Here is a 21735-nt window from a genome sequence, read left to right on the forward strand (position 1 = left end):
GGCTGAGAAAGCTGAAGTCTGGAGAGGACCAGGCACAGCCAGTGCCACCCAGCCCCAAAAAACCAGCAGCACCGCCTGGCCAGTGTTTGACCTTTATTAGGAGGTGAGGTGAGGAGGAGGGCCTGACCTGGGTGCCCACTCTCCATCAGTGACCCCCCATCAGGAGTTAAGGCTCCAAGCAGCAAGTGAGAGGAGGGTGCCCAGCTCAAACAGTCGAGGCCTGGAGGCGGCCCCCGAAATCTGCCTGCTGATGGGCAGTCCAGGGGCCTAGGTGAGGCTGGTGTTGGAGCTGCTAGTGGCACTGCCCCGCTTCTGCAGGCAACGCACGGAGCTGGGGACCTGCAGGCCAGTCGTCACGTGGAAGCTGCCACACCACACCTGAGGGACAGTCAGGGCAGGGAGAAGGGGACAGACAGGCTCAGCAGGAAAGCCAACCCTCGCGCCACCCCGATCTTCCTTCCCTGGGCCCCTGACAAGGCCTCACCGTGAAAGCTGGGAGCAGCGGCTGTGTGAACTTGGCCTTGAAGGTGTGCAGCAGCTGTTTGGTACGGCCATTGTAGAAGGACAGGAGGCCTAGAGTGGAGGGCCAGAGCGACAAAGGGACCGGTGAGAGAGGTTTGGGCAGAGATAGAACAGTGGAGAAGGGTGGCCAGAGGCCAGCCAGGGCTCGGAGGGGATCACCTTGATGGAAGTCGCAGTGCACGCCCAGGCAGTCGGGCACGGGGGCGTCCAGCATCTTGGCCTTGTTGGCGTGTTTGGCAGTGAAGCTGACCTGCAGCCAGTTGTTGACGTGCAGGCACCAGGACGCAGCCGTCTTGCCCAGCTGCTCGAAGCGGCCCAGGCTACGGTAGGCCACCCCCACGCCAAACGCCTTGCTGTCTGGCTCGTAGCGCACCTCCCAGTAATGTTCCCCGCCGTCAATCAGCGTGTCCCCTGGGGGATGGGGCAGGCAGGGAGACTGGGTAGAATTGGCTCCTGGGTGCCCTTTCAAAACGGGCAGCCAGACCCCAGCTCTTTCCTCCAGACACTGCCCAGTTCCCAGCTATCCCATGCCTCCCTAGATACTAAGATACTAGATATCTGACCAAGCCCAGATAAGTCACCAAGTCTCAGTGAGATATCAGTTAATCTACACCCTCCCAGGATCCTGGATCCAGATTCTTGTGACTTCAGTGATTTTCCCATCTAGCTATTCCTGCGCTGCAGCTTCTCCACCCACTTCTGCCCCACCAGACCATATCTCAGCTCCTCATTCAGCCCAGGAAACCAGCTACTCCCAGGACTTCCCTGGTGGTCCAGTGGTTAAGACTCCGCTCTCCCAATGCAGGGACCTGGGTTCCACCTTGGAATCTGGTCAGGGAACTAGATTCCACATGCTACAACTAAGAGTTTGCATGTCACAACTAAAGATCCTGAGTGCCGCAACTGAGACCCGGCACAGCCAAAAAAAATTAAAAAAGAAACCAGCAACTCCCTAACTTCATCTCCGACCCTCATCACCTCCCAGGTATTACAGACCGCACTGGCTTCTGCATAGATCCTGACCCCTTTCTCAAGGTTTTTTTCAGGACAGTGGTGATTTCCAGGAACTCCTGTTCCTCCTCAGACTCCAGCTTCTCCTCCACAGGATCCAATCAGTCCTGTGGTGCCAACCACATCTCTCACCCTAGTCATTCTCTCCACTTTTCAGACTCAGCTACTCTCTGGCTCCTCCACTCACCTTAAGCCACTTCCCTGAGCCCATGTCTTGCTTCAGCTCCTCCACAAACCTGGCTAGCCACAGGCAACTATTCTTTCTAGCTACTCCCCGAGTCTCAGCTACTCCCTGGGTCTCATCTACTCCACAGACTTCAGGAAATTCCCCCTCAAGCTACTGCTCAGCCCTCCCCAGTCTAGAGCATCCATAAGTTCTGACTTTCCCCCAATGATCCCTCAGCCCCAAATCTTCCCATTCCCCCAACGTCACAATAACACATCACTGGTACTGTTCCCATAGAAGCTTTTTGACACCTGCTTGTTTCCCCAGCCAAAGGAATTCCCTCCCACCAACCCCTATCAGGCCCCTGCCCAGACTTCTTTCTAGTCCTGTCTTCCCTCCTCCTTACCCAGCACCGTGTAGGACTCAGCTGTGAAGCGATCCCGTCCCCCACGACCTGAGGGCATCCTCTTGGGAGATGGAGTACCTCTGTGGGTGACAGGGAGGGGGAAGTCTCAATCAGACCTCACCTCTCCCATAGGAGGGCTTCCCTGGTCCACCCCAGTCACCATGAACATTTCATCTTTCCTGGACTGTGTGTGGTTCTTTTCATACACAGGGTCTCTCATGTTGGAACATACCTGTGCCCTTCCTCATCTGGAAAAATCCTATTTGACCATCAAAACCCACTTCAAAGATTCCTCTCCCTTATTCACTCTTTGGGCTCCCCCCACTCCATGTCCCTCCCCCTACCCCAGCCTTGACCATACTGGATTCTGTATGTCCATGTCCAGCTTGATCTCCTCCACCAGAGACTCAGGGAGGGGAGAGGGCGGGCTACCTGGCTGGGGAGTTGACGGGAGACGCCGTCCGCCCCTTGCCATCTTTCTCGCGAGCTTTGATATCCTGCACCTTCCCGCCCATGGCGTCCCACTCCACGGAGAGATCATCCACCCGCAGGTTCTGGTGGGATGTGGACGCATCCAGGCGGAACATGAACGCTGGGGCCAGGCAGACACAGGAGTCACAGAGATGGGAAAACCCAGAGACACAGGGAGAGACAGAGAGAGACAGACAGTGACTAAGGCAGACCATGACAGGGACAGAGAACAGAAAGAAACAAAGAAACAGACTAAGACCAAGAGAGAGAAAAAGAGACAAATGGACAAAGGTTCAGAGATGGAGAGATACAGAGACAACAGGCAGAAAGGCACCAAAAGACGGGACAGGGAAGGGTGGAGAGGGCAGAACATGTAGCCAGAGGAGTGAAGGCCAAGGGCTAGTTGCCTAAAGGTCTCCCAGGTCTGAAGCCATTTCAAACCACTGTGCTGGCCTGTGCTTTCACTGGGGATTAATCCCAGAAAGGGGGCTGTGCTATAGCATGACAGAGCTAAGCTAGAGTGCAGAAAGGACTTCCTACCCGAACATGCAAAGGTATCACTGTGGGGGGCTAAGAAATCTATCTTCAGTACTGATACCCTATTTCCAATTCTATAGAGCACTTAGCTTTTTTTTTTTCTTTTTGAAGAGTGAGTTAGAGAGAGAAAGAGAGAGAGGGGGAGTGTGTGTGTGTAAAAACCATCCAGATATGATGCGATCAACTGCAAATGCAAAGAACAATACCAAGTTTATAGCAGACACTCAGGCTAAGGAATCTACTATGGATTGAGCACTGAGCTTCCTGGCAACCAGGGCAAAAAGGGCCACAGAACCCTGATTAGAAGATTCTCATTAGACACCAGTCCCTGGAGCCCTGGGAGTGAGTGGTTATGGAGTCACAGCGAGGGGAGGTATGGGAGTCAGTCACCTGGTGTCTCCAGGGTCACTGGCTCGGAGAACTCGCCTGAAACTGCCTTATTACAGGCCTTCACACGGAAATTCATGTATTTCATGTCAAACTTGAGACCTGCAAGGCAACAGAGAGGGCTTACCATTGTGTACTCTTTGAGTGATAGATTAGAGGCCTTTGTGTCCCACAGTCATCCCACCACCTCTCATTCTAAGGAGCATCTTGTAGACCACATGGTAACCCTGGGAAATCATCCGTGTCTTCATTCACCTGTGGGGCTATGGATCACTTGGCTCCACCTCTATTCCAGACTGGCCAATCAGTCTGCTTTAAGGATGCTTTAAGGCTCAGTCACAGCAATTGGTCCAGGAATAGGCACATGACCCAAACAGGTCAATCGGAATCTACCCTGGGACTCTGGCTGATATTAGAGTGAGTGGAGTCCCTCTTTCCTCTGAACTAGCCAACTAGGCAGAGAAGGCGATGGCACTCCACTCCAGTACTCTTGCCTGGAAAATCCCATGGACGGAGGAGCCTGGTAGGCTACAGTCCATGGGGTCGCGAAGAGTCGGCCATGACTGAGCGACTTCACTTTCACTTTTCACTTTCATGCATTGGAGAGGGAAATGGCACCCCACTCCAGTGTTCTTGCCTGGAGAATCCCAGACGGGAGCCTGGTGGGCGGCCATCTACGGGCTCGCACAGAGTCGGACACGACTGAAGTGACTTACTTAGAAGCAGCAGCAGCCAACTAGGAGGAAGCCACTCCTGGGAAAATTTGCCACCATGTTGGCAACCCTACTTGAGAATGTCTGCTTTCTCAGAGCCAACAGTGTCTAGAACTGAGCTGAGTGAGTCATATGCTGGAACTCCTGCATCTAGCCATGACCAGTGCCTTAAAGATTTTCCCTAATAGTATCCTTTTAAAAAGTTATTATTAATTTCTTCTAATCTTAAAAAAATGAAAGCAACTATTGAACTGTCTTCCCCTCGTGCAAAACCTCTTTGGAGATATGTCCAGACCTCTCTCAGTGGCTTCATTCCCTCTCTCTCTTCTGGGCTTGTCAGTCCTCATCTAGTAGGTTCTCCTGGCTGACCACTCCTTCCTTCATGGAATTTTTCCTTGGCAGTCATGGCATTGCCCTCTACTGACTGCCCCCTCTGACTGCTCCCTCTTGGTCTTCCTTGCAGGCTCCTCTGTACTGCCAAATGTTTGGGTGACTCAGTCTAAGACCCTGCTTACCCTTAAGACACTATCTGCCTACCCACAGGGCACAAACAGCTCAACCTCTAGCTCAGACCACGTGTCCAGTTGCCCCGGGTGTTCCCTGCGGATGCCTTCTCTGGGCATTCCAAACAGCACTCAGAAATCCATGTTCTGAAACCTCTCATAGGTCCCCTTGCCCTCAGGATAAAGTCCCTATTCCTCTTCTCCCCTTTCCCTACAGATGGTCGCTCTGCAAAGTTAACTAGTTCCAGACACAAAGGCTCAGTGTTCTGTCCTATGAGCCCTTGATCAGGCGGTTCCTTGGCCTGGAACTCGGTCTCCCCAGCTTCTCTTTTGGGCCTCGGCTTGGCTGTTACTTTCTCCAGGTGCCCACCCAGACTACCTCACCCTTTCTTGAATCCCCTCCTGAGTTCTGTAGTTTGCTCAGCAGCGCCACCTACTGCCCCAGCGCTAAGTAGAAAGTGTTAGTCGCTCCATCGTGTCTGACTCTGTGACCCCATGAACTGTGTAGCCTGCCAGGCTCCTCTGTCCATTGGATTTCCCAGGTGAAAATACTGGAGTGGGTTGCTATTTCCTTATCCAGGGGATCTTCCCGACCCAGGGATCGAACCCAGGTCTCCTAAATCGCAGGCAGATTCTTTACTCTCTGAGCCCCCAGGGAAGCTAAGACTACCACCCAGAAGGCTTGGATTCTGAATCATGAACATATCCGACTTTTCACAGTGGGTGTCTATTTCCTAGTCTGCAACCTAACAATCATTTTCCCCACACTGAGCAGGGTTCACATAAAGATGAGATGGCCCAAGGAATATAAGTTATAAGAACTTAACCAAAACCCTCCTGTCTTCCAAACAGTCAACAAGATAGTAGGTGGATTGCAAATAACCACATGGGTTGTTTACATAGGTGAGTGATCATCTTCAGTATCACAGGTTTTGTGAGGGATTCAACTTCCTGCCCTGAGGAATTCGCTCACTATGGATTTTGGAAAAGGCCAGAGGGGTAAAGTGGATGCATCCGGAAGCCTGTGATGGAGAAGCTCTACACTTTGATTGTGGTGTAGTTACACAAATTTACATAGGGGATAAAATTGCATACAGGATTACACATGTACATGCAAATCAGTGCGTGCTAAACTGGTAAAACTGATGGAAAGTAAATCAACCCTGCAGACTATACTAGTGTCAGCTTCCTGGTTCTGGTATCGAACTCTAGTTATGGAAGCTGCCACTACTGGAGAAAGCTGAATATATACAATGTATATATATATATATATATTTCATTGTGTATACATATGATATATAATATGTGCTCAGTCTGTCCAACTCTTTGTGACCCCATGGACTGAAGCCCACCAGGCTCCTCTGTCCATAGGATTTCTCAAGCAAGAATACTGGAGTGAGTTGCCATTTCCTTCTCCAGGTGATCTTCCCGACCCAGGGATTGAACCCACGTCTCTTAAGTCTTCTGCATTGGCAGGTGGATTCTTTACTACTGGCGTCACCTAGGAAGCCCTGTGTGCGTGTGTGTGTGTGTGTGTACACAATGAAATATTATTCAGCCTTAAAAAGAAAGGAAACTAACACCTGCTACAACATGGCGAGCCTTGAGGACACGATGCTCAGTGACATAAGCCAGGCGTCCTGTATGATTCCATCTATATGAGGAACTTAGAGTAGCAACATTCCCAGGGACGGGAATTAGAATGGTGGGTGCCAGGGACCAGGCAGAGAGGAATGGAAGTTAGTGTCTAATGGGGACAGGGGAATTTCCTGGTGGTCCAGCGCTTAGGACTCTGTGCTTTCACTGCCAAGGGCACGGCTTCAATCCCTGGTCAGGGAACTAGGATCCTGCAAGCCATGTGGTAAGGCCAAAATTTAAAAACAAAACAAACAACAACAGTAACAAAAACGAATGGGGACAGTTTCAGTTTTGCAAGCTGAGAAGTTCTGGAGATGGATAGTGGGGTGATCGTAGCACTGAATTACTGAATAGCTGATCTGCATACTTAATAGTGACCATGGTGGATTTTACCTTATGTGTATTTTGCCACAATAATTTTTTTAAAAAGACCGGGGGGAAATGGGGTGTGTTTATTTTGATTTCCATGCAAAGGATAAGCTGAGAGCTTTTCAGGCCCTCTTCTCGGCTGCTGGCTTTTCTTTCCTGCAATTAGCAGGCTTATTATTAAGCTTGTATGCTAATTACAGATAGGGAGCAGGCTGATTATAGCCCAAGAGCCCTGGTGATAGTTATCTTGTCAGGGAGATTCTCCCTTCAGGGCTTCCCCAGGCTCAGGATGGTTTCTTAACTCATTAGGGACCCCTGATTTTACCCTCCTTCAGACCCTCTCCTACCAGCTGGATGGATTCCCCCAGTCTTTCTGCTTTCGTATAACTTCCAAGGAAATCCTCAGAGCCTGGGAGGACGGTTCCCTGAACACCAGTTCTATGAGAGGAGGGATTCTCAGGCACTTTATTTACTACGGTAAGGACAGTGCTTGGTATCCTGCAGGAAATAAGTCAAAATGAATGAATGAATGATGGGTCATAGAGATAAGACAGGGATGGAGCACACCCTTTCCAGGTGTTTCACTCAGTTCCCTCATCTGTAAAAAGCTGACAAGAACACACTCATTGCTTCTGCTGCTGCTGCTGCTGCTGCTAAGTCGCTTCTGGGTAAAATGCTTAGCACATAGTAAGCCCTCAGTACATGGTGCAGGGCTGTCCCCGGCATCGTTTTCCTTATTATATGTTACTCTCCATCAGCCCAGCAGAGCCTTGAGTATGGTCCACGAGCCCCAGGTGGACTGATGGGGAAAGCTGAGCTGCCCTTACCGGTCAGGGTGTATTCCGTTTGCCGGATCCCCTCGATGACCATCCAGGGCTGGTCCTCCTTGAGGCGGGGTGGGCCCTCAAAGTTGGTCCGCCGATATTCCAGCACGAAGTGGTCAATCTTGTTGTCCTCGTCTGGCATGCGCCATACCAAGGTTACACAATTATCGGCCACTAGGGACTCGGTCAGGTCAATCACAGGGGCGCTAGGCACTGCCCAGGACAGAGAAGAGAGGGGTGTCAGGGTGCGGGGCAGGGAAGCCTGAAGGGGCGTGCCTGGATGTAACCCTGCCCACCCACTAGACCTTCTTGGGGTCTGGGCGTCCTCCCGATAACAGGTTAGGGGCGGGGCTTCTCTGGGTTCCGTAGCCTGGGGGTGGAGCCTCCTCAGGGTTTCACCAAAGGGTGTGAGGCAGAGAAGAGCTTTCTAAGGGTTCAACCAACGAATACTTGGGCTTCTCTGAATCCCACCATTTAGAGGTAGTAAGTTTCCAGAATGCTACCAATTGGGGTGTGGTCTCCATGGGACTCCACCCCTAGTGGGTGGGGATTCTTTAGGACTCTACCACAGGGTGGGGCTTCCCTGTGGCTCCACCCACTGGGGGGTGGGAATCCTCAGGGCTCCAAGTCAGGGCGGGACCTTCTGCAGTTTTCACAAATGGTTGTCAGCCTTATTCTGATTGTCATGCCTTGTCTCCGGGCTCTCTCCTAGACTTTGGGATTTTTTCCCCCTATCATACAGTGAGTTGCCCTCTCACCAGGCAGGAATGTGAGTGCCTGCAACATCCTCCGCTCCTGTGCGAAGTCCACCATGAGATGACTCATGTTGTCGCTGACCTTGGCTTTCAGTGACAGCCGGAAGGCGGGGGCCATTGTCACACTGCAGGGAAGGAGGTGGAGGCAGCCTGCACACTGCAGGGAAGGAGGTGGACGCCCAGGCCTAGTCCCCCGAGGTGTGTGTAGGGGGCCCCCTCCCCCTTGTTGCGGTCGGGTGCTCTGGGCCAAGGGACCCTCACCTGGGTGTTCCCACCTTCACAATGGGGGTGAGGCAATGGGGTGGGAGCCAGGTCCCAGCGTCTTACCCATCTTTGATTTGCTTGGCAGCCTAGAAAGAGGGACAGAGCAAAAGCCAAAGAATTGTGTTGGCTGAATCAGAAACCCACTACACAGACAAGAAGACTGAGGCCCAGTCGGGTGTCCATGTGTCAAAGTGCCCCAGCATGGGGGCAGAAAGCCTTAGCTGGACCCTGATGGGATGGGAGGCAAAGACAGGCTCCCACCCCTATCCCCACCTCCCGCCTAGTGCCCAGTACATACAGTTGACTGATTTAGCAAATGAAAATATAGGCTACAAAGTTAAATTTGCATTGCAGATGAACAATAAATAAATATATACTTTTTATATAAGTAGACCCCATCCAATATTTCAGATATACTTACACTAAATATTGGACGTGACATATATTACTAAGAAATTAATTCCTTGTTAAATTTGAATTTCAAATAATGAATAAGTATTTTAGTGTAAATATGTCCCAGGCAACATTTGGGAAATACTTACACTAAACATTTGCATGAGATATACTAAAAATTTTATTCATTCTTTTTTTTTTTAATTGGAGTATAATTTCTTTACAATGTTACATTAGTTTCTGCTGTACAACAAAGTGAATCAGCTGTATGGATACATATATACATGCTTCCTCTTGGACTCCTCTCCTACCTCCTTCCCATCCCACCCATCTAGGTCATCACAGAGCACCAAGCTGGGCTTCCTGTGAGTTTTAGATCTACCACAAAGAATTATTATTTTAGCATATGTCCTATCAATGGTGTTTAGGATGTACTCAGACTAAATCCTGCATGGGCCATAATCAGAGTAAAACATTACTCGTGGTTGATCTGAAATGCAAACGTATCTGGGTGGCCACTCTGGCTCCCGAGGCGCCCACCTGGGGAAAGTCCTTGCTGTCAGTGGCCAGCAGGGTCTGGTTGGCTGTCTCCAGAAGCTCTTCGGAGCTCTCCAAGGCTCGCGTGCAGGCAGCCAGCTGGTTCTGCAGGAGCCATGCCACCAAGAGAAGAGACATCTTACTCCACGGCATCAGAGCCTCCCAGGGCTCCTCATCGCCTTGGGGATCTGGGGTACCATGTCCTTCTCCAACTCCAGGTAGGAAAGGGAGGCTAGAGGGAGTTTGGGCCTCTCTGCGGGCAGGACATCAGAACCATTTGGGGATCCCTTCCTTAGAAAAGGACATGTCCAGGGACTTCCCTGGTGGTACAGTGGCTAAGACTCCATGCTCCCAATGCAAGGGGACTGGTTCGATCCCTGGTCAGGGACCTAGATTCCACGTGCTGTAACTAAAGATTCCACATGCTGCAACAAAGACCCAGAATAACCATATAAATAAAATAAGTGAATAATTTTTAAAAAGAAACAGACATGCCTAGGTCACATCTGAGCCTAGAGCTCCACATTCCTTGTGGATGGGCATCCAGGGTGTTAGGGGGTGGCCCAGGAAGTGCTGGTGTTGCCCTAGTGACCCCAGCTTGGAATCTGAGACCCCAGAGGAGCCATAGCCAGTGTTTGGCAAGAAGTGATGCCCTCAGATCTGAGGGACCAGTGGGAAGGGCTGAAAAATTGGAAGTGCGAGATGAAGACAGGTGGGGAGGAACAGCAGATGTAGGGATGGGGCTGCAGCAATGCAGGGGAGAAGGGATTAAGAGGGAGAGCAGGTACGTGAGGGATGGATAGGTCATGGGCAGGGAGGGGGCTGGGAAGAGCCCAGGGAAAAGAGGAGGTGTGGCTGACACCACTGGATGGTCTGGCTCAGGACACCAGGGACACTGGCGGCCCCTCTGGGAAGGGGCAAGAGAGGAGGAGCAGGTTCAGAGGAAGACGTTGAGGCCGGTCGGGCTCTGGGGAGTGTGCAGGGGATGGCATCTGGGAGGGGGTCTGGGAGAACACCCCCCGCCCCGGCCCCAAATCACACACACCTGCAGCTCATAGGTGCGGCTGGCACGGTCCTGCTTTATTTTCATGAGCATGCCCTCCTTCAGCTCCTCCAGGAGGGAGAAGAGGGACTGGAACTCGGCTTCCAGGTCCTCCTGCACCTTGGCCGAGTTTGCCTTGGAGAGACAAGGTGGGGTCAGAGCTGCCAGGACTGGCCAAGCTGCTGCTCAGATGGGCAGCAAGGCCCAGGGTCCCCAAGGGCAGGTTACCTTTATAGCTGCCCTTCCCCCCACCTTGGGGATAGGGGTGACTTCCTCACCTCCACGTTCAGCAGCATCTGCTTGAGGGAGTAAATGAAACTCTGGATCTCTTCATTTTTCACAGCCAGCGTTGTGATGATCTTCCTCAGAGCCTCCTGCCCCCAGAGAAGCATGCACAAACTAAGTCGCTCAGCCTGGCCAGGGCTCCTTGACTTGAAGCTCCCCCTTTCTGTCCTCCAGGGATCCAGGGAAGGGATGTGGGAGCCACTGTGCCAAAAAGCTTGGGCACCAGACAAGAGCAGGCCCTGGGTGGAGCTCTGGCCCTACAGCCCTCAGGAGCAGCAGGCATCGGGCACATTGAGCCCACCCATTTCAAAGGGGAGGAAACTGAGGCTCTGAGAGAACTTTTCAGGAAGCATAGACCCTGAGCCCCAGCCAGGTCTGCCTGAGTGCAAAGCCTTCAACCAGGTAACTATATCCTGAGGGGGGTGGGGGCATCATCGGGGTAAGGAGCTAGCTCCGGGAAAGAGACCCCAGAGGAAAAGGATACCCGCAGAACATGGGTTCATCTGGAAAACGGGAGACGCTAGGGAATCAGGTAAGTGGAGAAAGGTAAGGAGGTCTGGGGGAGGGGATGCCGGGAGAGGAGGCCGGCGTGGGTGGGTGCTTCTAGGGCCTGCAGCCCAAACCCAGGCCTCCCACGGGTCCTTTTCCTGGGGGCACGAGATTGGTGGGGGTCACCTGTGCTGAGCTGGCGGGGCGCCCACCGCGGCGGGGCGTGGCCAGGGTCGGGACACCTGGTCCGCAGTCCCGATGGAAGGCGTGGGTGATAGAGTCAAGGCTGGGTCCCCGATACTGGGGAGGTGTGGGGGCCATGAAGGGGATGCGCCTGAACTCAGGCCAAGATGATGTGGGTCGTGGCTAGGGTGGGGGGCTGCGGCGTCCAGAATGGGGGCTAGATCCGGGCGTGGTTGCGGCGAGGGTGGGGCTTCGGCCGCAGAGCAGCTGGGGTCGGGGAAGCTGGGAGGACGCTGCGGCATTACCTGGTCCCCCTCCTCTCGTCCACCCCCGCTTCGGACCGCGCCCTGCCCCGCCCGGGTCTTACTTTCTGGTCCTCCATGGCTGCAGCCCAGGTCAGCCCGGCCCGACCCGCGGGCCCCACTCGCTCTTCTAGTCCCCAAGCTGCCTTTGCTGCTGCCGGTAGCCAATGGCCCGCCGAGCCCTCGCCGCCGCCGCCGCCGTGCCCCCAGTCAGCGCTCCATCACTGGCCGCAGCGCGCAGGCGCGCCCCTCGCTGCAAGCTGGGAAATGTAGTCTGTCTTGCGCTGGGGTCGCGGAAAGCCGAGACCCTCAGAGTCTGGGTCGTCGTAGGTGATATTGCTAATGATGCCTGAGCTGGAGAGAGCTCAGAACTGGGAGGCAGGATGCCTGGGTTCAACTGCCCTGTGACCTTGAGCCTGTCCCTGGTTCTTCTGTGCCTCAGTCTCCCAACTCTTTCACCCCTGCAACTTCTCAGCTACCACTCAAAATGGAATTTCATTGCCACAGCTCCGGCCCTCCAGCCTGGCCCGTAGACCTGGCTCCACGACTACTCAAACCTCGCATTTACTGAAAAGCCAAAGTCTTTTGCCTAAGCGGATGATCAGCTTCCAATGCTGCCTTTCTCTCCCAACATCACAGCTGAACACCTGTGCATCCCACAGAGCCCCAGGCTCTCACATCTCCTCCAGAAGCTTCTCTGCCTGCCCAGAATCCATACGGCTAGGAGGAGGCTGGTAAGCTCTGTGTATGACATGTGGGCAGAACACCGCCACAGGGGCCTGTCTGTGAGTGATGGGAACAATTCTGCCAAGAACACTGACCTTCTTCTTTCTGGTTAAAAAAAAAAAAAAAAAAAAAGGAGGTCACGCTGTGGTTGGGAGTGAGACATTGAGGTCTAGGAGTCTGTCTCCTCCTCCAGGGGTGGGTACAGCTAGCCAAGGGGTAATAGGTGCAGGGCTGAGAGAAAGTCTGGAGACTATGAAGCGCCCCACCTCCTGCAAACTTCTTCCAGCTGTAGGGGCAGGTAACCCGCCTTACCTGCCTCAGGACTCAAAACCATTAGCAGAAATCCATTCCCCTGAACCCCAAAAGAAAACATCTTAGGGGCAAAATAATTGATGCTGAGAAGCTGCCACTAGGTCCCCTGCTCAGGTCTGTGCCATCTGCTCCCCTCCCCATTCCTTTTCTCACCTGCCCTGCCACGTGACCCCAGTCTAGGCATGTTTATGGAGTCTTTTTTTTTTAATATTTTTTTTTGATGTCGACCATTTTTAAAAACTATTGAATGTGTTAACAATATTGTTTCTGTTTTGGACTTCTGTGGTGGTCCAGTGGTTGAGAATATGCCTGCCAATGCAAGGGACATGGATTCGATCCCTGGTCAGGGAAGATTCCACATGCTGCAGGGCAACTAAGCCCACGGTCTGCAACTACTGAAGCCCGTGCACCTAGAGCCCGTGCTCCCCAACAGGAGAAGCCCACATGCAGCAATGAAGACCCAGTACAACCAACGATGAATCAACAAATACAATTTTTAAATGTACATTAAAAAAAAATATCGTTTCTGTTTTATGTTTTGGTTTCTTGGCTTCCCGGCATGTGGGATCTTAGGTCCCCAAGCAGGGACTGAACCCGCACTGCCTGCATTGGAAGGCCAAGTCTTAACCTCTGGACGGCCAGGGAAGCCCCTCTGTAGTCTTTTAGGAAGATTTTCACTCACTTTATCTCCATCACATATACATATTGCCTTTCGCCTTGGAAAAAAAAAGAGGGAAACTGAGGCACCAGTGACAGGAAGTGGAGCCCCAGCAGTAGTGGCCACCGGACGTGTGCTGGCTGGCCTGGGTGTCACTTATGCCTCTGTGGCGGGGGCGGAGTGTCACCTATGCTTCTGTGGCAGGAAGTCTGTCACACGGGAGGGGAAAGGGGGTGGCGGGGCGCCAGCTGGGAGAGAGGAGCCTGAGGGGCCAGGAATGGGGTCCCCGGGCACAGTGCTGGTCCTCCTGGTGCAGTTCTGGGGTGAGTATCTGAATCTCCCCGCCTTGGCCCCCATCCTGTTGTGACTCGTCACTCCAGCTGCCTGCCCCTCCGGTTCAGAGCCCCCTCGAAACCTTCGTCTCTCCGCTCTGCCAAATACACCCTGTCTCTCTCCCTGATACTCAGAACTTTACAAGAACTCTGTGTGTGTGTAGTTGCTCAGTAGAGTCCAACTCTTTGCAACCCATGAGCTGTAGCCCGCCAGGCTCCTCTGCCCATGGAATTCTCAAGGCAAGAATACTAGAATGGGTTGCCATTTCCTTCTCCAGGGGATCTTCCCCACCCAGGGATTGAACCCAGGTCTCCTGCATTGCAGGCAGATTCTTTGCCATCTGGGCTCCCAGGGAAGCCCGCAAGGGTTGAACCGTTCTAGCGAAAATCCACAGAGGGAGCCTTAGGATAAAATTCACACTGGGACCTGCCTATGAGCCTTGTATGACCTGGCCCTGCTGGCTGCTCTATTCTCTGTGCTCCTCTGCATTCCCTCTCTCTCCCCCATGGCCAGTCTGCTGACTCCTCTTTTTTTTTCTTTTTTTATCCCAACACATAGAGCTTGATCCTACCTCTGGACCTTTGCACCTTCTGTTCCCTCTGCCTGGAATACTCTTCCCTGCATCTCCTCTCTTTAGGGTCAGCTGTAACTCCACCCCAAATGCCAGGAACTTGACAGCAACTCACCCCTTCTGGAGGGGGTGGACATCTAACAGGTACCCCAGACTTCCCATGGCCAAAAGCAAACTCTTTCTTTCCCCTCTAGCCCTGCTTCTTCTACTCGGTGTCCCCCATCTTTTTTTTTGGCTGTGTGGCATGTGAGATTAACTTAGTTCCCCAATCAGGGATCAAACGCACACCCCCTGTAGTGGAAGCTCGAGTCTTAAACCGTGGAAGGGCCACCAAGGAAGGCCCTCAGCATCCCCCATCTTGTCCTAAAGTCGCCACCATTCACAAAGTCCCTCAGCCTAAGAACCTTGGAAATCTGCCACTCTGTCTCTTTCCCTCCCTCCCAATTCAGTTGTTTTTTTTTTTTTAAACTTGTTATCTTGTGTTAGAGTATAGCTGATGAACAATGTTGCGACAGTTTCAGGGGAACAGTGACCAACTCAGGTCTTGTAGTTCTTCTGCGGGCAACTTTCAAAATCTGTTCAAACTCTGACCTCTTCTTTTCCAGGGTCTGAGTCCCATCACTGGTCTCCTGGACCCTGGTTTCTCCGCCATCCTGACCCCTCTCCCGCTTCTGCCCCATGAAGATCACAGTCTGTTCTCACCATGGCAATGACTGTGATTTTTTTTAAACTTTAACTGGACCACACTTCCTCCCTGCTCCCGTGGTTTCTCATCACGCTTAGATTGAAAAGTACACTGCCCCCCTTTCCCCACCCCCACCCACCTCCCTACCTCTGTCATACCCCACCCACACAGGCCGCAGGTCTCTAAAAGCCATGCCCTGCTGACTTCTCTGATCCCACTTCCTCCCTCTCTCCCCCTCACATGCTCTGCTCCAACCCTGGGGGCCTCCTCCCTGTTCCTCCAACTCACCAGGCCTGGTCTAGCCTCAGGACCTTTGCATGACCCATTCCTTACGGACGACTGACTACTTCTTTCATTTTTTTAAGATTTATTTTATTTGTTTATGCCTGTGCTGGGTCTTCATTGCTGCACTCAGACTTTCTTTAGTTGTGGCAAGCAGGGGCTACTCTCTAGTTGCGGTGCTTGGGCTTCTCATTGTAGTGGTTTCTCTTGTTGCAGAGCACGGGCTTAGTTGTCTCACAGTATGTGGGATCTTCCCCAACCAGGGATCGAACCTGTGTCTCCTGCATTGGCAGGTGGATTCTTAACTGTACCACCAGGAAAGCCCCAAATACATCTTATTATTCACATCCCTGCTCAAATGTCACCTCCTCTGAGAGGCCCTCCCTGATCACCCTCTATAAGTACACCCTCTCATTTCATCCTTATCATCTCTTGCCACTCCCCATTCCTTTCTCCATCGATTCTCATTTCATGACTTCCTGTGTCTCTATCCCGAGACCGTTGGCTTCACAAGGGTAGGGGCTTTTGTCTGTCTCAGTCACCTGTGTGTCTGTGTCCACAGGGTCCAGATCAGGGTCTGGCACACTCCAGGCAATCTTTCTGTGGCTGAGAGCCAGACATGTCATAGAGTTCACCTTGAAATCTCACAAGTGCTGAGAAACTTATACCCATTTCACAGATGGGGCCATGGAGGTTCAGCAAGAAATGACCTTGCAAAGATCACACAGATAGTAAGCTTTCAGGCCCTCACTGCCTGATTCCTGTGGGCTGGCTAGGGAAGTAAGTCACGCACACACACATACACACTCACACACACACACACACACTTAAGAAGGTCTCACTCACTTCTTCTTTCCTCCAGTCCTACAAGGAGCCACAGGCCTGACTGTGCAGCAGGCACCGAAGTTGCTGCAGGTGAGACAGGACAGCCAGGTGACTTTGGCCTGCCAGGTGATGCACGCCCAGGCCTGGGAGTGGCTCCGTGTCGAGTGGATCAAGGATGCTGACATCTTTTGCCAGACACACATCATCAATGGCAGTCTGAGCAAGGATGTCTGTGGGCCTCAGGGATGGCTCTCCTGGCAGCCGCCTGGCAACCTCACCCTGCAGCTGAACCACGTGAGCCTCAATGACAGTGGACTCTATGTGTGTGGGGCAACCGTGGAGATCCCTGATTGGGAGGAGGCCCAGGGCAACGGGACGCAGCTCCTGGTGAAGAGAGGTATGAGAGCATGGGGGTAGGGGGCAGGGGTGTAAGCCAGGGAGGACTTGGAACTTCTAGAAATCTTAAGCTTCTAGAATCTCAAGCTCCTAGCAACTAAATTCTCTAAATCGGATTCCTAGAAACAGTCTGCAGATGCAAGAATTTTGCAGACCAGAGAGTTTCTGTTGTGACGACTCCACTCTGCTGTTATAGTGTGAAAGTCTCCATAGACATGCTTAAGGGAATGCGAGGGCCTTGGTGCCAATAAAATTTTATTTGAAAAAAAAAAAAAAAAAAAAAAACAGAGGGCTGAATTTGACTTACAGGCTGTAGTTACTCAGCCCTGCTCCAGTATATCAGAATCATAAACACTCTTGAATATATATAATTCTGGATTCTAATTCAAAACAGTTTCATAAACTGTTATTCAAGTATATCCTCCATACAGAGAAATGCCCATACTGAAAGTGGCCAGCTCATGGATATCTTAGTCTGTTAGATCACTGATAAGACACTACAGACTGGGTGGCTTATAAACCACATATTTATTTCTCAGAATTCTAGAGATTGGAAATCCAAGATCAAAGTGCCAGCAAGGTCTTGCTCTGGTGAGAACCCTCTTCCTGGTTCATAGCCTGCACCTTCTAGCTGTGTCCTCATGTAGCAGCAGGGGGCTGGGGAGCTCTTTAGGTTCAGCAACCAGGGACTGAACTGCACCACCTGCCTTGGAAGGGCAGAGTCTTAACCACGGTACGGACCACTATAAGAGCACTGATCCCATTCATGAAGGCTCTACCCTCTTTACCTAACTACCCCCCAAAGGCCCTGACCTCTCATTACCTTCATATTAGAGGTTAGGATTCAACATATGAATTTTGGAGGGATGTATACAAATAATGGGCTTCACTGGTGGCTCAGTGGTAAAGAATCTGCCTGTGATGCAGGAGATCTCTGGCTTGGGGAGATCCCCCTGGAGAAGGAAATGGCAACCCACTCCAGTATTCTTGCCTGGGAAATCCATGGAGAGGGGAGACTGATGGGCTATAGTCCATGGGGTTGCAAAAGAATCAGACATGACTTATTGACTAAACAACAACAACACAAATCATAGCAATGGGTTCTCACAACCTGCACACATCTGGGTACTCACCACCCTGCTCGACACACATATCTGCCTCCTTATAAATGCTATCCTTCCCCCCCCCCCACACTATTCTGATTTATAGCAGCAGTAATCTATTTTAACTGGCTTCCTGTTTTACTTAATGAAATCATAGAGTGCATTCTGTGTCCAACATCTTTCACTCGACACTGTCTGTGAGACTCCTCTGTGTTGGTGTGTGGAGCAATGGCTCATCCTTTTCCTTTTCTGTGGAGTGCCCTCCATCACCACTGATCAGTCCAGTTTCCTATCGATGGCTATTTTGGCAACTTCTAGGTTTTGGCTATTATAAATAAGACCTCTATGAACAATCTAGAACTTGTCTTTTTTAAAATATTTTTTTGGCTGCACTGTGGGGGCATGTGGGATCTTAGTTCCCCGATCAGGGATCAAACCCACACCTCCTGCGTTGGAAACATGGAGTGTTAACCACTGGGCCATCAGGGAAGTCCCTAGAACTTGTCTTTTGGTCAACATATGGACACAGTTGTATTGTACCGAAAACAATTCTAGAATCTCAAACCATAAAGCAGGATCTTGCAGTTCGAGAATTCTAGGGGCGTAAATTCTAAGCTCTGAGAATTGCAGCATATGTTATCCATAGGGACTATCACTCCTCAGAAAAAACACTGGTTCTTGGGAGCAAAGAAAATCTTACCCTTTTATGTTTAAAGCAGAGATATGCAGATAGCCCACAGATTTATAGCATATCTGTGGTATTAACATTTCATGAGGGAACAAATGAAGGTTCTTAGAAAGCCTTTTTAGGGGACTGATAATGAAAAAAGGTTGAGAAACACCGAAACAAAGGCATGGAAGATTATAGAATCTTAGAATTGTAGGGTCTGAAATACTTTAAATAGATAAACTCTTAGCCTTTTGCAATCAGAGTATGTAAGAGCAGAAAACTGTAGAATTCCAGGATCTAGACTTGAAAGCCATTGACTGTCAGGACTTCCCTGTGGTGGTCCAGTGGTCAGGACTCCATGCTTCCACTGCAGGGGGCACAGCTTCAATTCCACAGGGCCAAAAATAAAACACATACACAAAACAAACAGACAAAAAAGAAAACCATTGACTCTCAAGCCTGGAAGGAACTTTCCAGATTAGCTTAGCCAGCAGCCTCCTTTCACAGAGAATAAAGCTAAGGCCCAGCCAGGGCCAAGACACGTCCAGCCACCCACACAGGCCGGGATGCAGGCAGCTTTCTCCAGAGCCCGACTCACACATTTCCCCACCTCTGCCTGACACCCACGTAAGGGCCAAACCCTGCATAGTTTGCAAGTTGACCTGTTGCTGTCTTGCTCTCTTTGCTGTTCCTCAGGGCCTTGGGCACCTGCCTGGCTCCTATCAGGCAAAATGAAGCACCACCCAGACTCCTAGCTCCAAGAGATGCCCATTTCTCTCCAGCTGGCAGGATCCGCCCACTGCCTGCCTCCAGGGCGGTGTGTTATGGCCGCACCCCCAGCCCCCCGCCCTCCCCCGCCAACCCTTGGCTCCTTGAGACAAGGGGGCCAATTACCAATTAGCAGAGGCGGGGGTAGCGGAGGCACCGGGCTGAGAGTTGTTGGCAGCTGTGAGGGAGCGAGGCTGGGTCGCACGGATTCAGCTCTGCACAGCTGGCTTCCCCATCGGAAGCCCACCCCCCCCCACCCCGGGATCACTGCCAACTTCAGAACCTGGAAGATGAAGGGGCTGGGGACTCTAGGCCTTGTCTTGGTCACAGGAGAAAGCGCCTTGGCTGGGGTTCCCGTCAGTTACACAGGCCTGAAAGCACATCCTCACTTGCTCTGTGACCTTATGCTAGTGACTTGACTCGTTTGTGCCTGTTTCCTTAGTTATCAAAATTCAGCTAATAGTGCTTTCTCATCAGACTAGGTGAATTTATTTCTTTATTTAAAATATGTATTTATTTTCCTGTGCCAGGTCTTAGTTGCAGCATGCGGAATCTTTGTTTCAGCATGTCAACTCTTAGTTCTGGCATGTAGGATCTAGTTCCCTGACCAGGGATTGAACCTGGGCCCCCTGCATTCGGAGTTCAGAGTCTCAACCACTGGACCACCAGGGAAGTCACCAGATTATATGACTTTAAAGTGATTATATCTAAAGAGTTTATTACCGGGTCTGGAATGTATTCACAATAACCCAGCAAGACAGGCATGCTTAGTCTCATTTTTCAGAAGAGGAAAGAGGTTTAGAGCAAATACTTGCCTGAACTCACAGCATGGCAAGTGCAAGAACCCTGAGGTTCCACTCGGGGTAGAGGGGCTCTTACCCTAAAGGGGTGCAGGATGCTGAACTCAAAGGTGAGCTCGCCTGAGACGCAGGTGTCTTCTCTGCAGGTGTCTGGCTGCAGGACCACAGCTTCTCAGGTGAGCTCCGTCTACCTGACCCTCCTTCAGCTCCGCCCCGCCCCTCTGCCCCGCCCTCCGTCAGCCTGCCCACCATCCCCTCTCCCATTCCAGGCCTCTACTTCGCGCCGCTGGTGACGGGGGCCGTGGCCGTGGCCGTTTTCGCTCTGGGCGCTGGGATCTGGGGCCGCCGCCGCTGCCGGAACGGGGATGCAGGTAAGGAACCGCGCAGGTAGCTGCGCAGAGGGCGGGAGGTTCCCAAGAGCACCGCCACCCCCTGGCGATCGCGCCCCCTCGTTGCGAAAGCTGGAACTGCAGCTGCTTGACTAGGCGGAATGCATCTCCTTCTGACTTTGATACCTGCTTCTTTAGGAAGGAGGGAGGGTGAGGCTGGGGGGCAGAGGAGGAATGGATCGGGAAGGTTGGCCCCTACACCCGTGTTTTTTCAGGGGCATAGACAAAGCCCCCAGAAAGTGGGCTGGAGAGGACCAGGCTCTCTTAAATGACTGTCCCCTCTTGGTGTCATCTCCCCACCCCCCCACCCCCCCACCCCCCCACCCCCCCACACCCCGCCCCCCAATGCAGGCAGTCCAATCTACAGCAACGTCCTATACCGGCCCCGGAGAGCCCCAAGGAAGAAGGCATGGCCTGTGGAAAGGAAGGTGCTGGACAGTGAGGATCAGAAGGGCCAAAGCTTCTACTCGATCTCTTTCCCCCAGCGCCCCAAGTCGCATATGGCTCCCAAATCTTGCCCCAGTCCCAGACCCATTCACCCCATCTCTGCAGTCAGAATCTCTCCTGGCCCAGGCTCCTCTGGGCAGCCAAGGTCAAGAGGGTTCCTTGAAGTGGGAAGAGAAATCAGAACCGCAGGAGAGCCAGAGAAGACCTACCCCCAGCGACTATATAAAGATGTGACTTATTCCTAGGGGATCACAGAGTCCAGCAGTTTATCCTAGAGACCCCATCCTTGTTTCTGAGGATAGACCTCTCCCTTGTCCCAAGAACATCCAATAAAGGTTCATGAAGAAAGCAAAGCCAGTATCCGTGGCAATTTGGCAGTGCTAGAAATTTGAGCCATCAGGGAGTCATCTGGGGGGTGCGGTCCTGGAGGACGACTCTGGTGAGGGGGCTTGAAAGCTTTCCCCCTCTTATCCTTGGAGGGTCATGTCCAATTAGCAGAGAAGTGATGTCCCTCACTTGTAAACAGTGCCTGGAGCTGGAAACACTCCCCCTCCCCAACTGGTGTCTACCCCCTCCCTAGGCAGGCTTGGACTTAGGGGGTGAGGGGGGAAATTGGGGCTTCCTGGCATTTGTCAGCCCCCCGGGGTCTCCTGCCCGACTGTCACCTTGAAGTGACACCAGCTGAGCCTGGCTCCCTTCCCCCACGTCTGCTGTTTCCATGGGGACAGATGTCCTTTTTCGGTGGCAGCAGCAGCAGCAGCAGCCCGTGGCCACCGGCCCAGGATAGGAAGGAGGGGCTGGGTGGGGGCAGGGTTGGCCTGAGAGCCTCATCCCCTCGGTTTCGCCATCTTTTTAATCAGCCGGTCTTTGCTGTCTCCAGGTTTTATCTGCTTCCGTACCGCTCTCTCCCTGCCTGTCAACAGCTCTCTGAATGTTGGTCCCTCCCTGTGAGCCATTCAGGCTCCAACCCCGG

The 21735-nt window shown here is 52.2% G+C and overlaps 2 protein-coding genes and 1 non-coding gene across 4 annotated transcripts; 1 reads left to right on the plus strand and 2 right to left on the minus strand.

Moving 5' to 3' along the window:
* Positions 1 to 80: 80 nt before the first annotated feature.
* On the minus strand, positions 81 to 12071 carry FSD1 (fibronectin type III and SPRY domain containing 1). The gene is made up of 13 exons (XM_061422615.1): positions 11863 to 12071; positions 10817 to 10912; positions 10542 to 10673; positions 9500 to 9601; positions 8630 to 8652; positions 8306 to 8427; positions 7551 to 7760; positions 3504 to 3602; positions 2538 to 2697; positions 2106 to 2185; positions 682 to 933; positions 485 to 573; positions 81 to 378 (listed from the first exon to the last, which is right to left on the minus strand). Exons 1-13 carry the CDS (start codon positions 11875 to 11877, stop codon positions 268 to 270), a joined length of 1491 nt encoding a protein of 496 aa, XP_061278599.1. The 5' UTR covers positions 11878 to 12071; the 3' UTR covers positions 81 to 267.
* A 372-nt stretch (positions 12072 to 12443) lies between these two features.
* Positions 12444 to 21119, plus strand: TMIGD2 (transmembrane and immunoglobulin domain containing 2). 2 transcript variants are annotated; one of them, XM_061422623.1, is made up of 5 exons: positions 12444 to 12531; positions 16227 to 16586; positions 20073 to 20102; positions 20196 to 20297; positions 20667 to 21119. In XM_061422623.1, the coding sequence occupies exons 2-5, from the start codon at positions 16319 to 16321 to the stop codon at positions 21005 to 21007; spliced, it is 741 nt and encodes a 246-aa protein (XP_061278607.1). In that variant the 5' UTR covers positions 12444 to 12531; positions 16227 to 16318; the 3' UTR covers positions 21008 to 21119. The 2 variants fall into 2 exon arrangements, with proteins under 2 accessions (XP_061278607.1, XP_061278605.1); XM_061422621.1 differs by lacking the exon at positions 12444 to 12531 and adding an exon at positions 13508 to 13816.
* TRNAR-CCG (transfer RNA arginine (anticodon CCG)) lies at positions 19726 to 19798 on the minus strand. Its single transcript has one exon. It is a non-coding gene; the product is annotated as a tRNA-Arg (tRNA).
* Positions 21120 to 21735: the final 616 nt, after the last annotated feature.

Source organism: Bos javanicus, chromosome 7, assembly GCF_032452875.1.
Source record: "Bos javanicus breed banteng chromosome 7, ARS-OSU_banteng_1.0, whole genome shotgun sequence".
Taxonomy (NCBI): domain Eukaryota; kingdom Metazoa; phylum Chordata; class Mammalia; order Artiodactyla; family Bovidae; genus Bos; species Bos javanicus.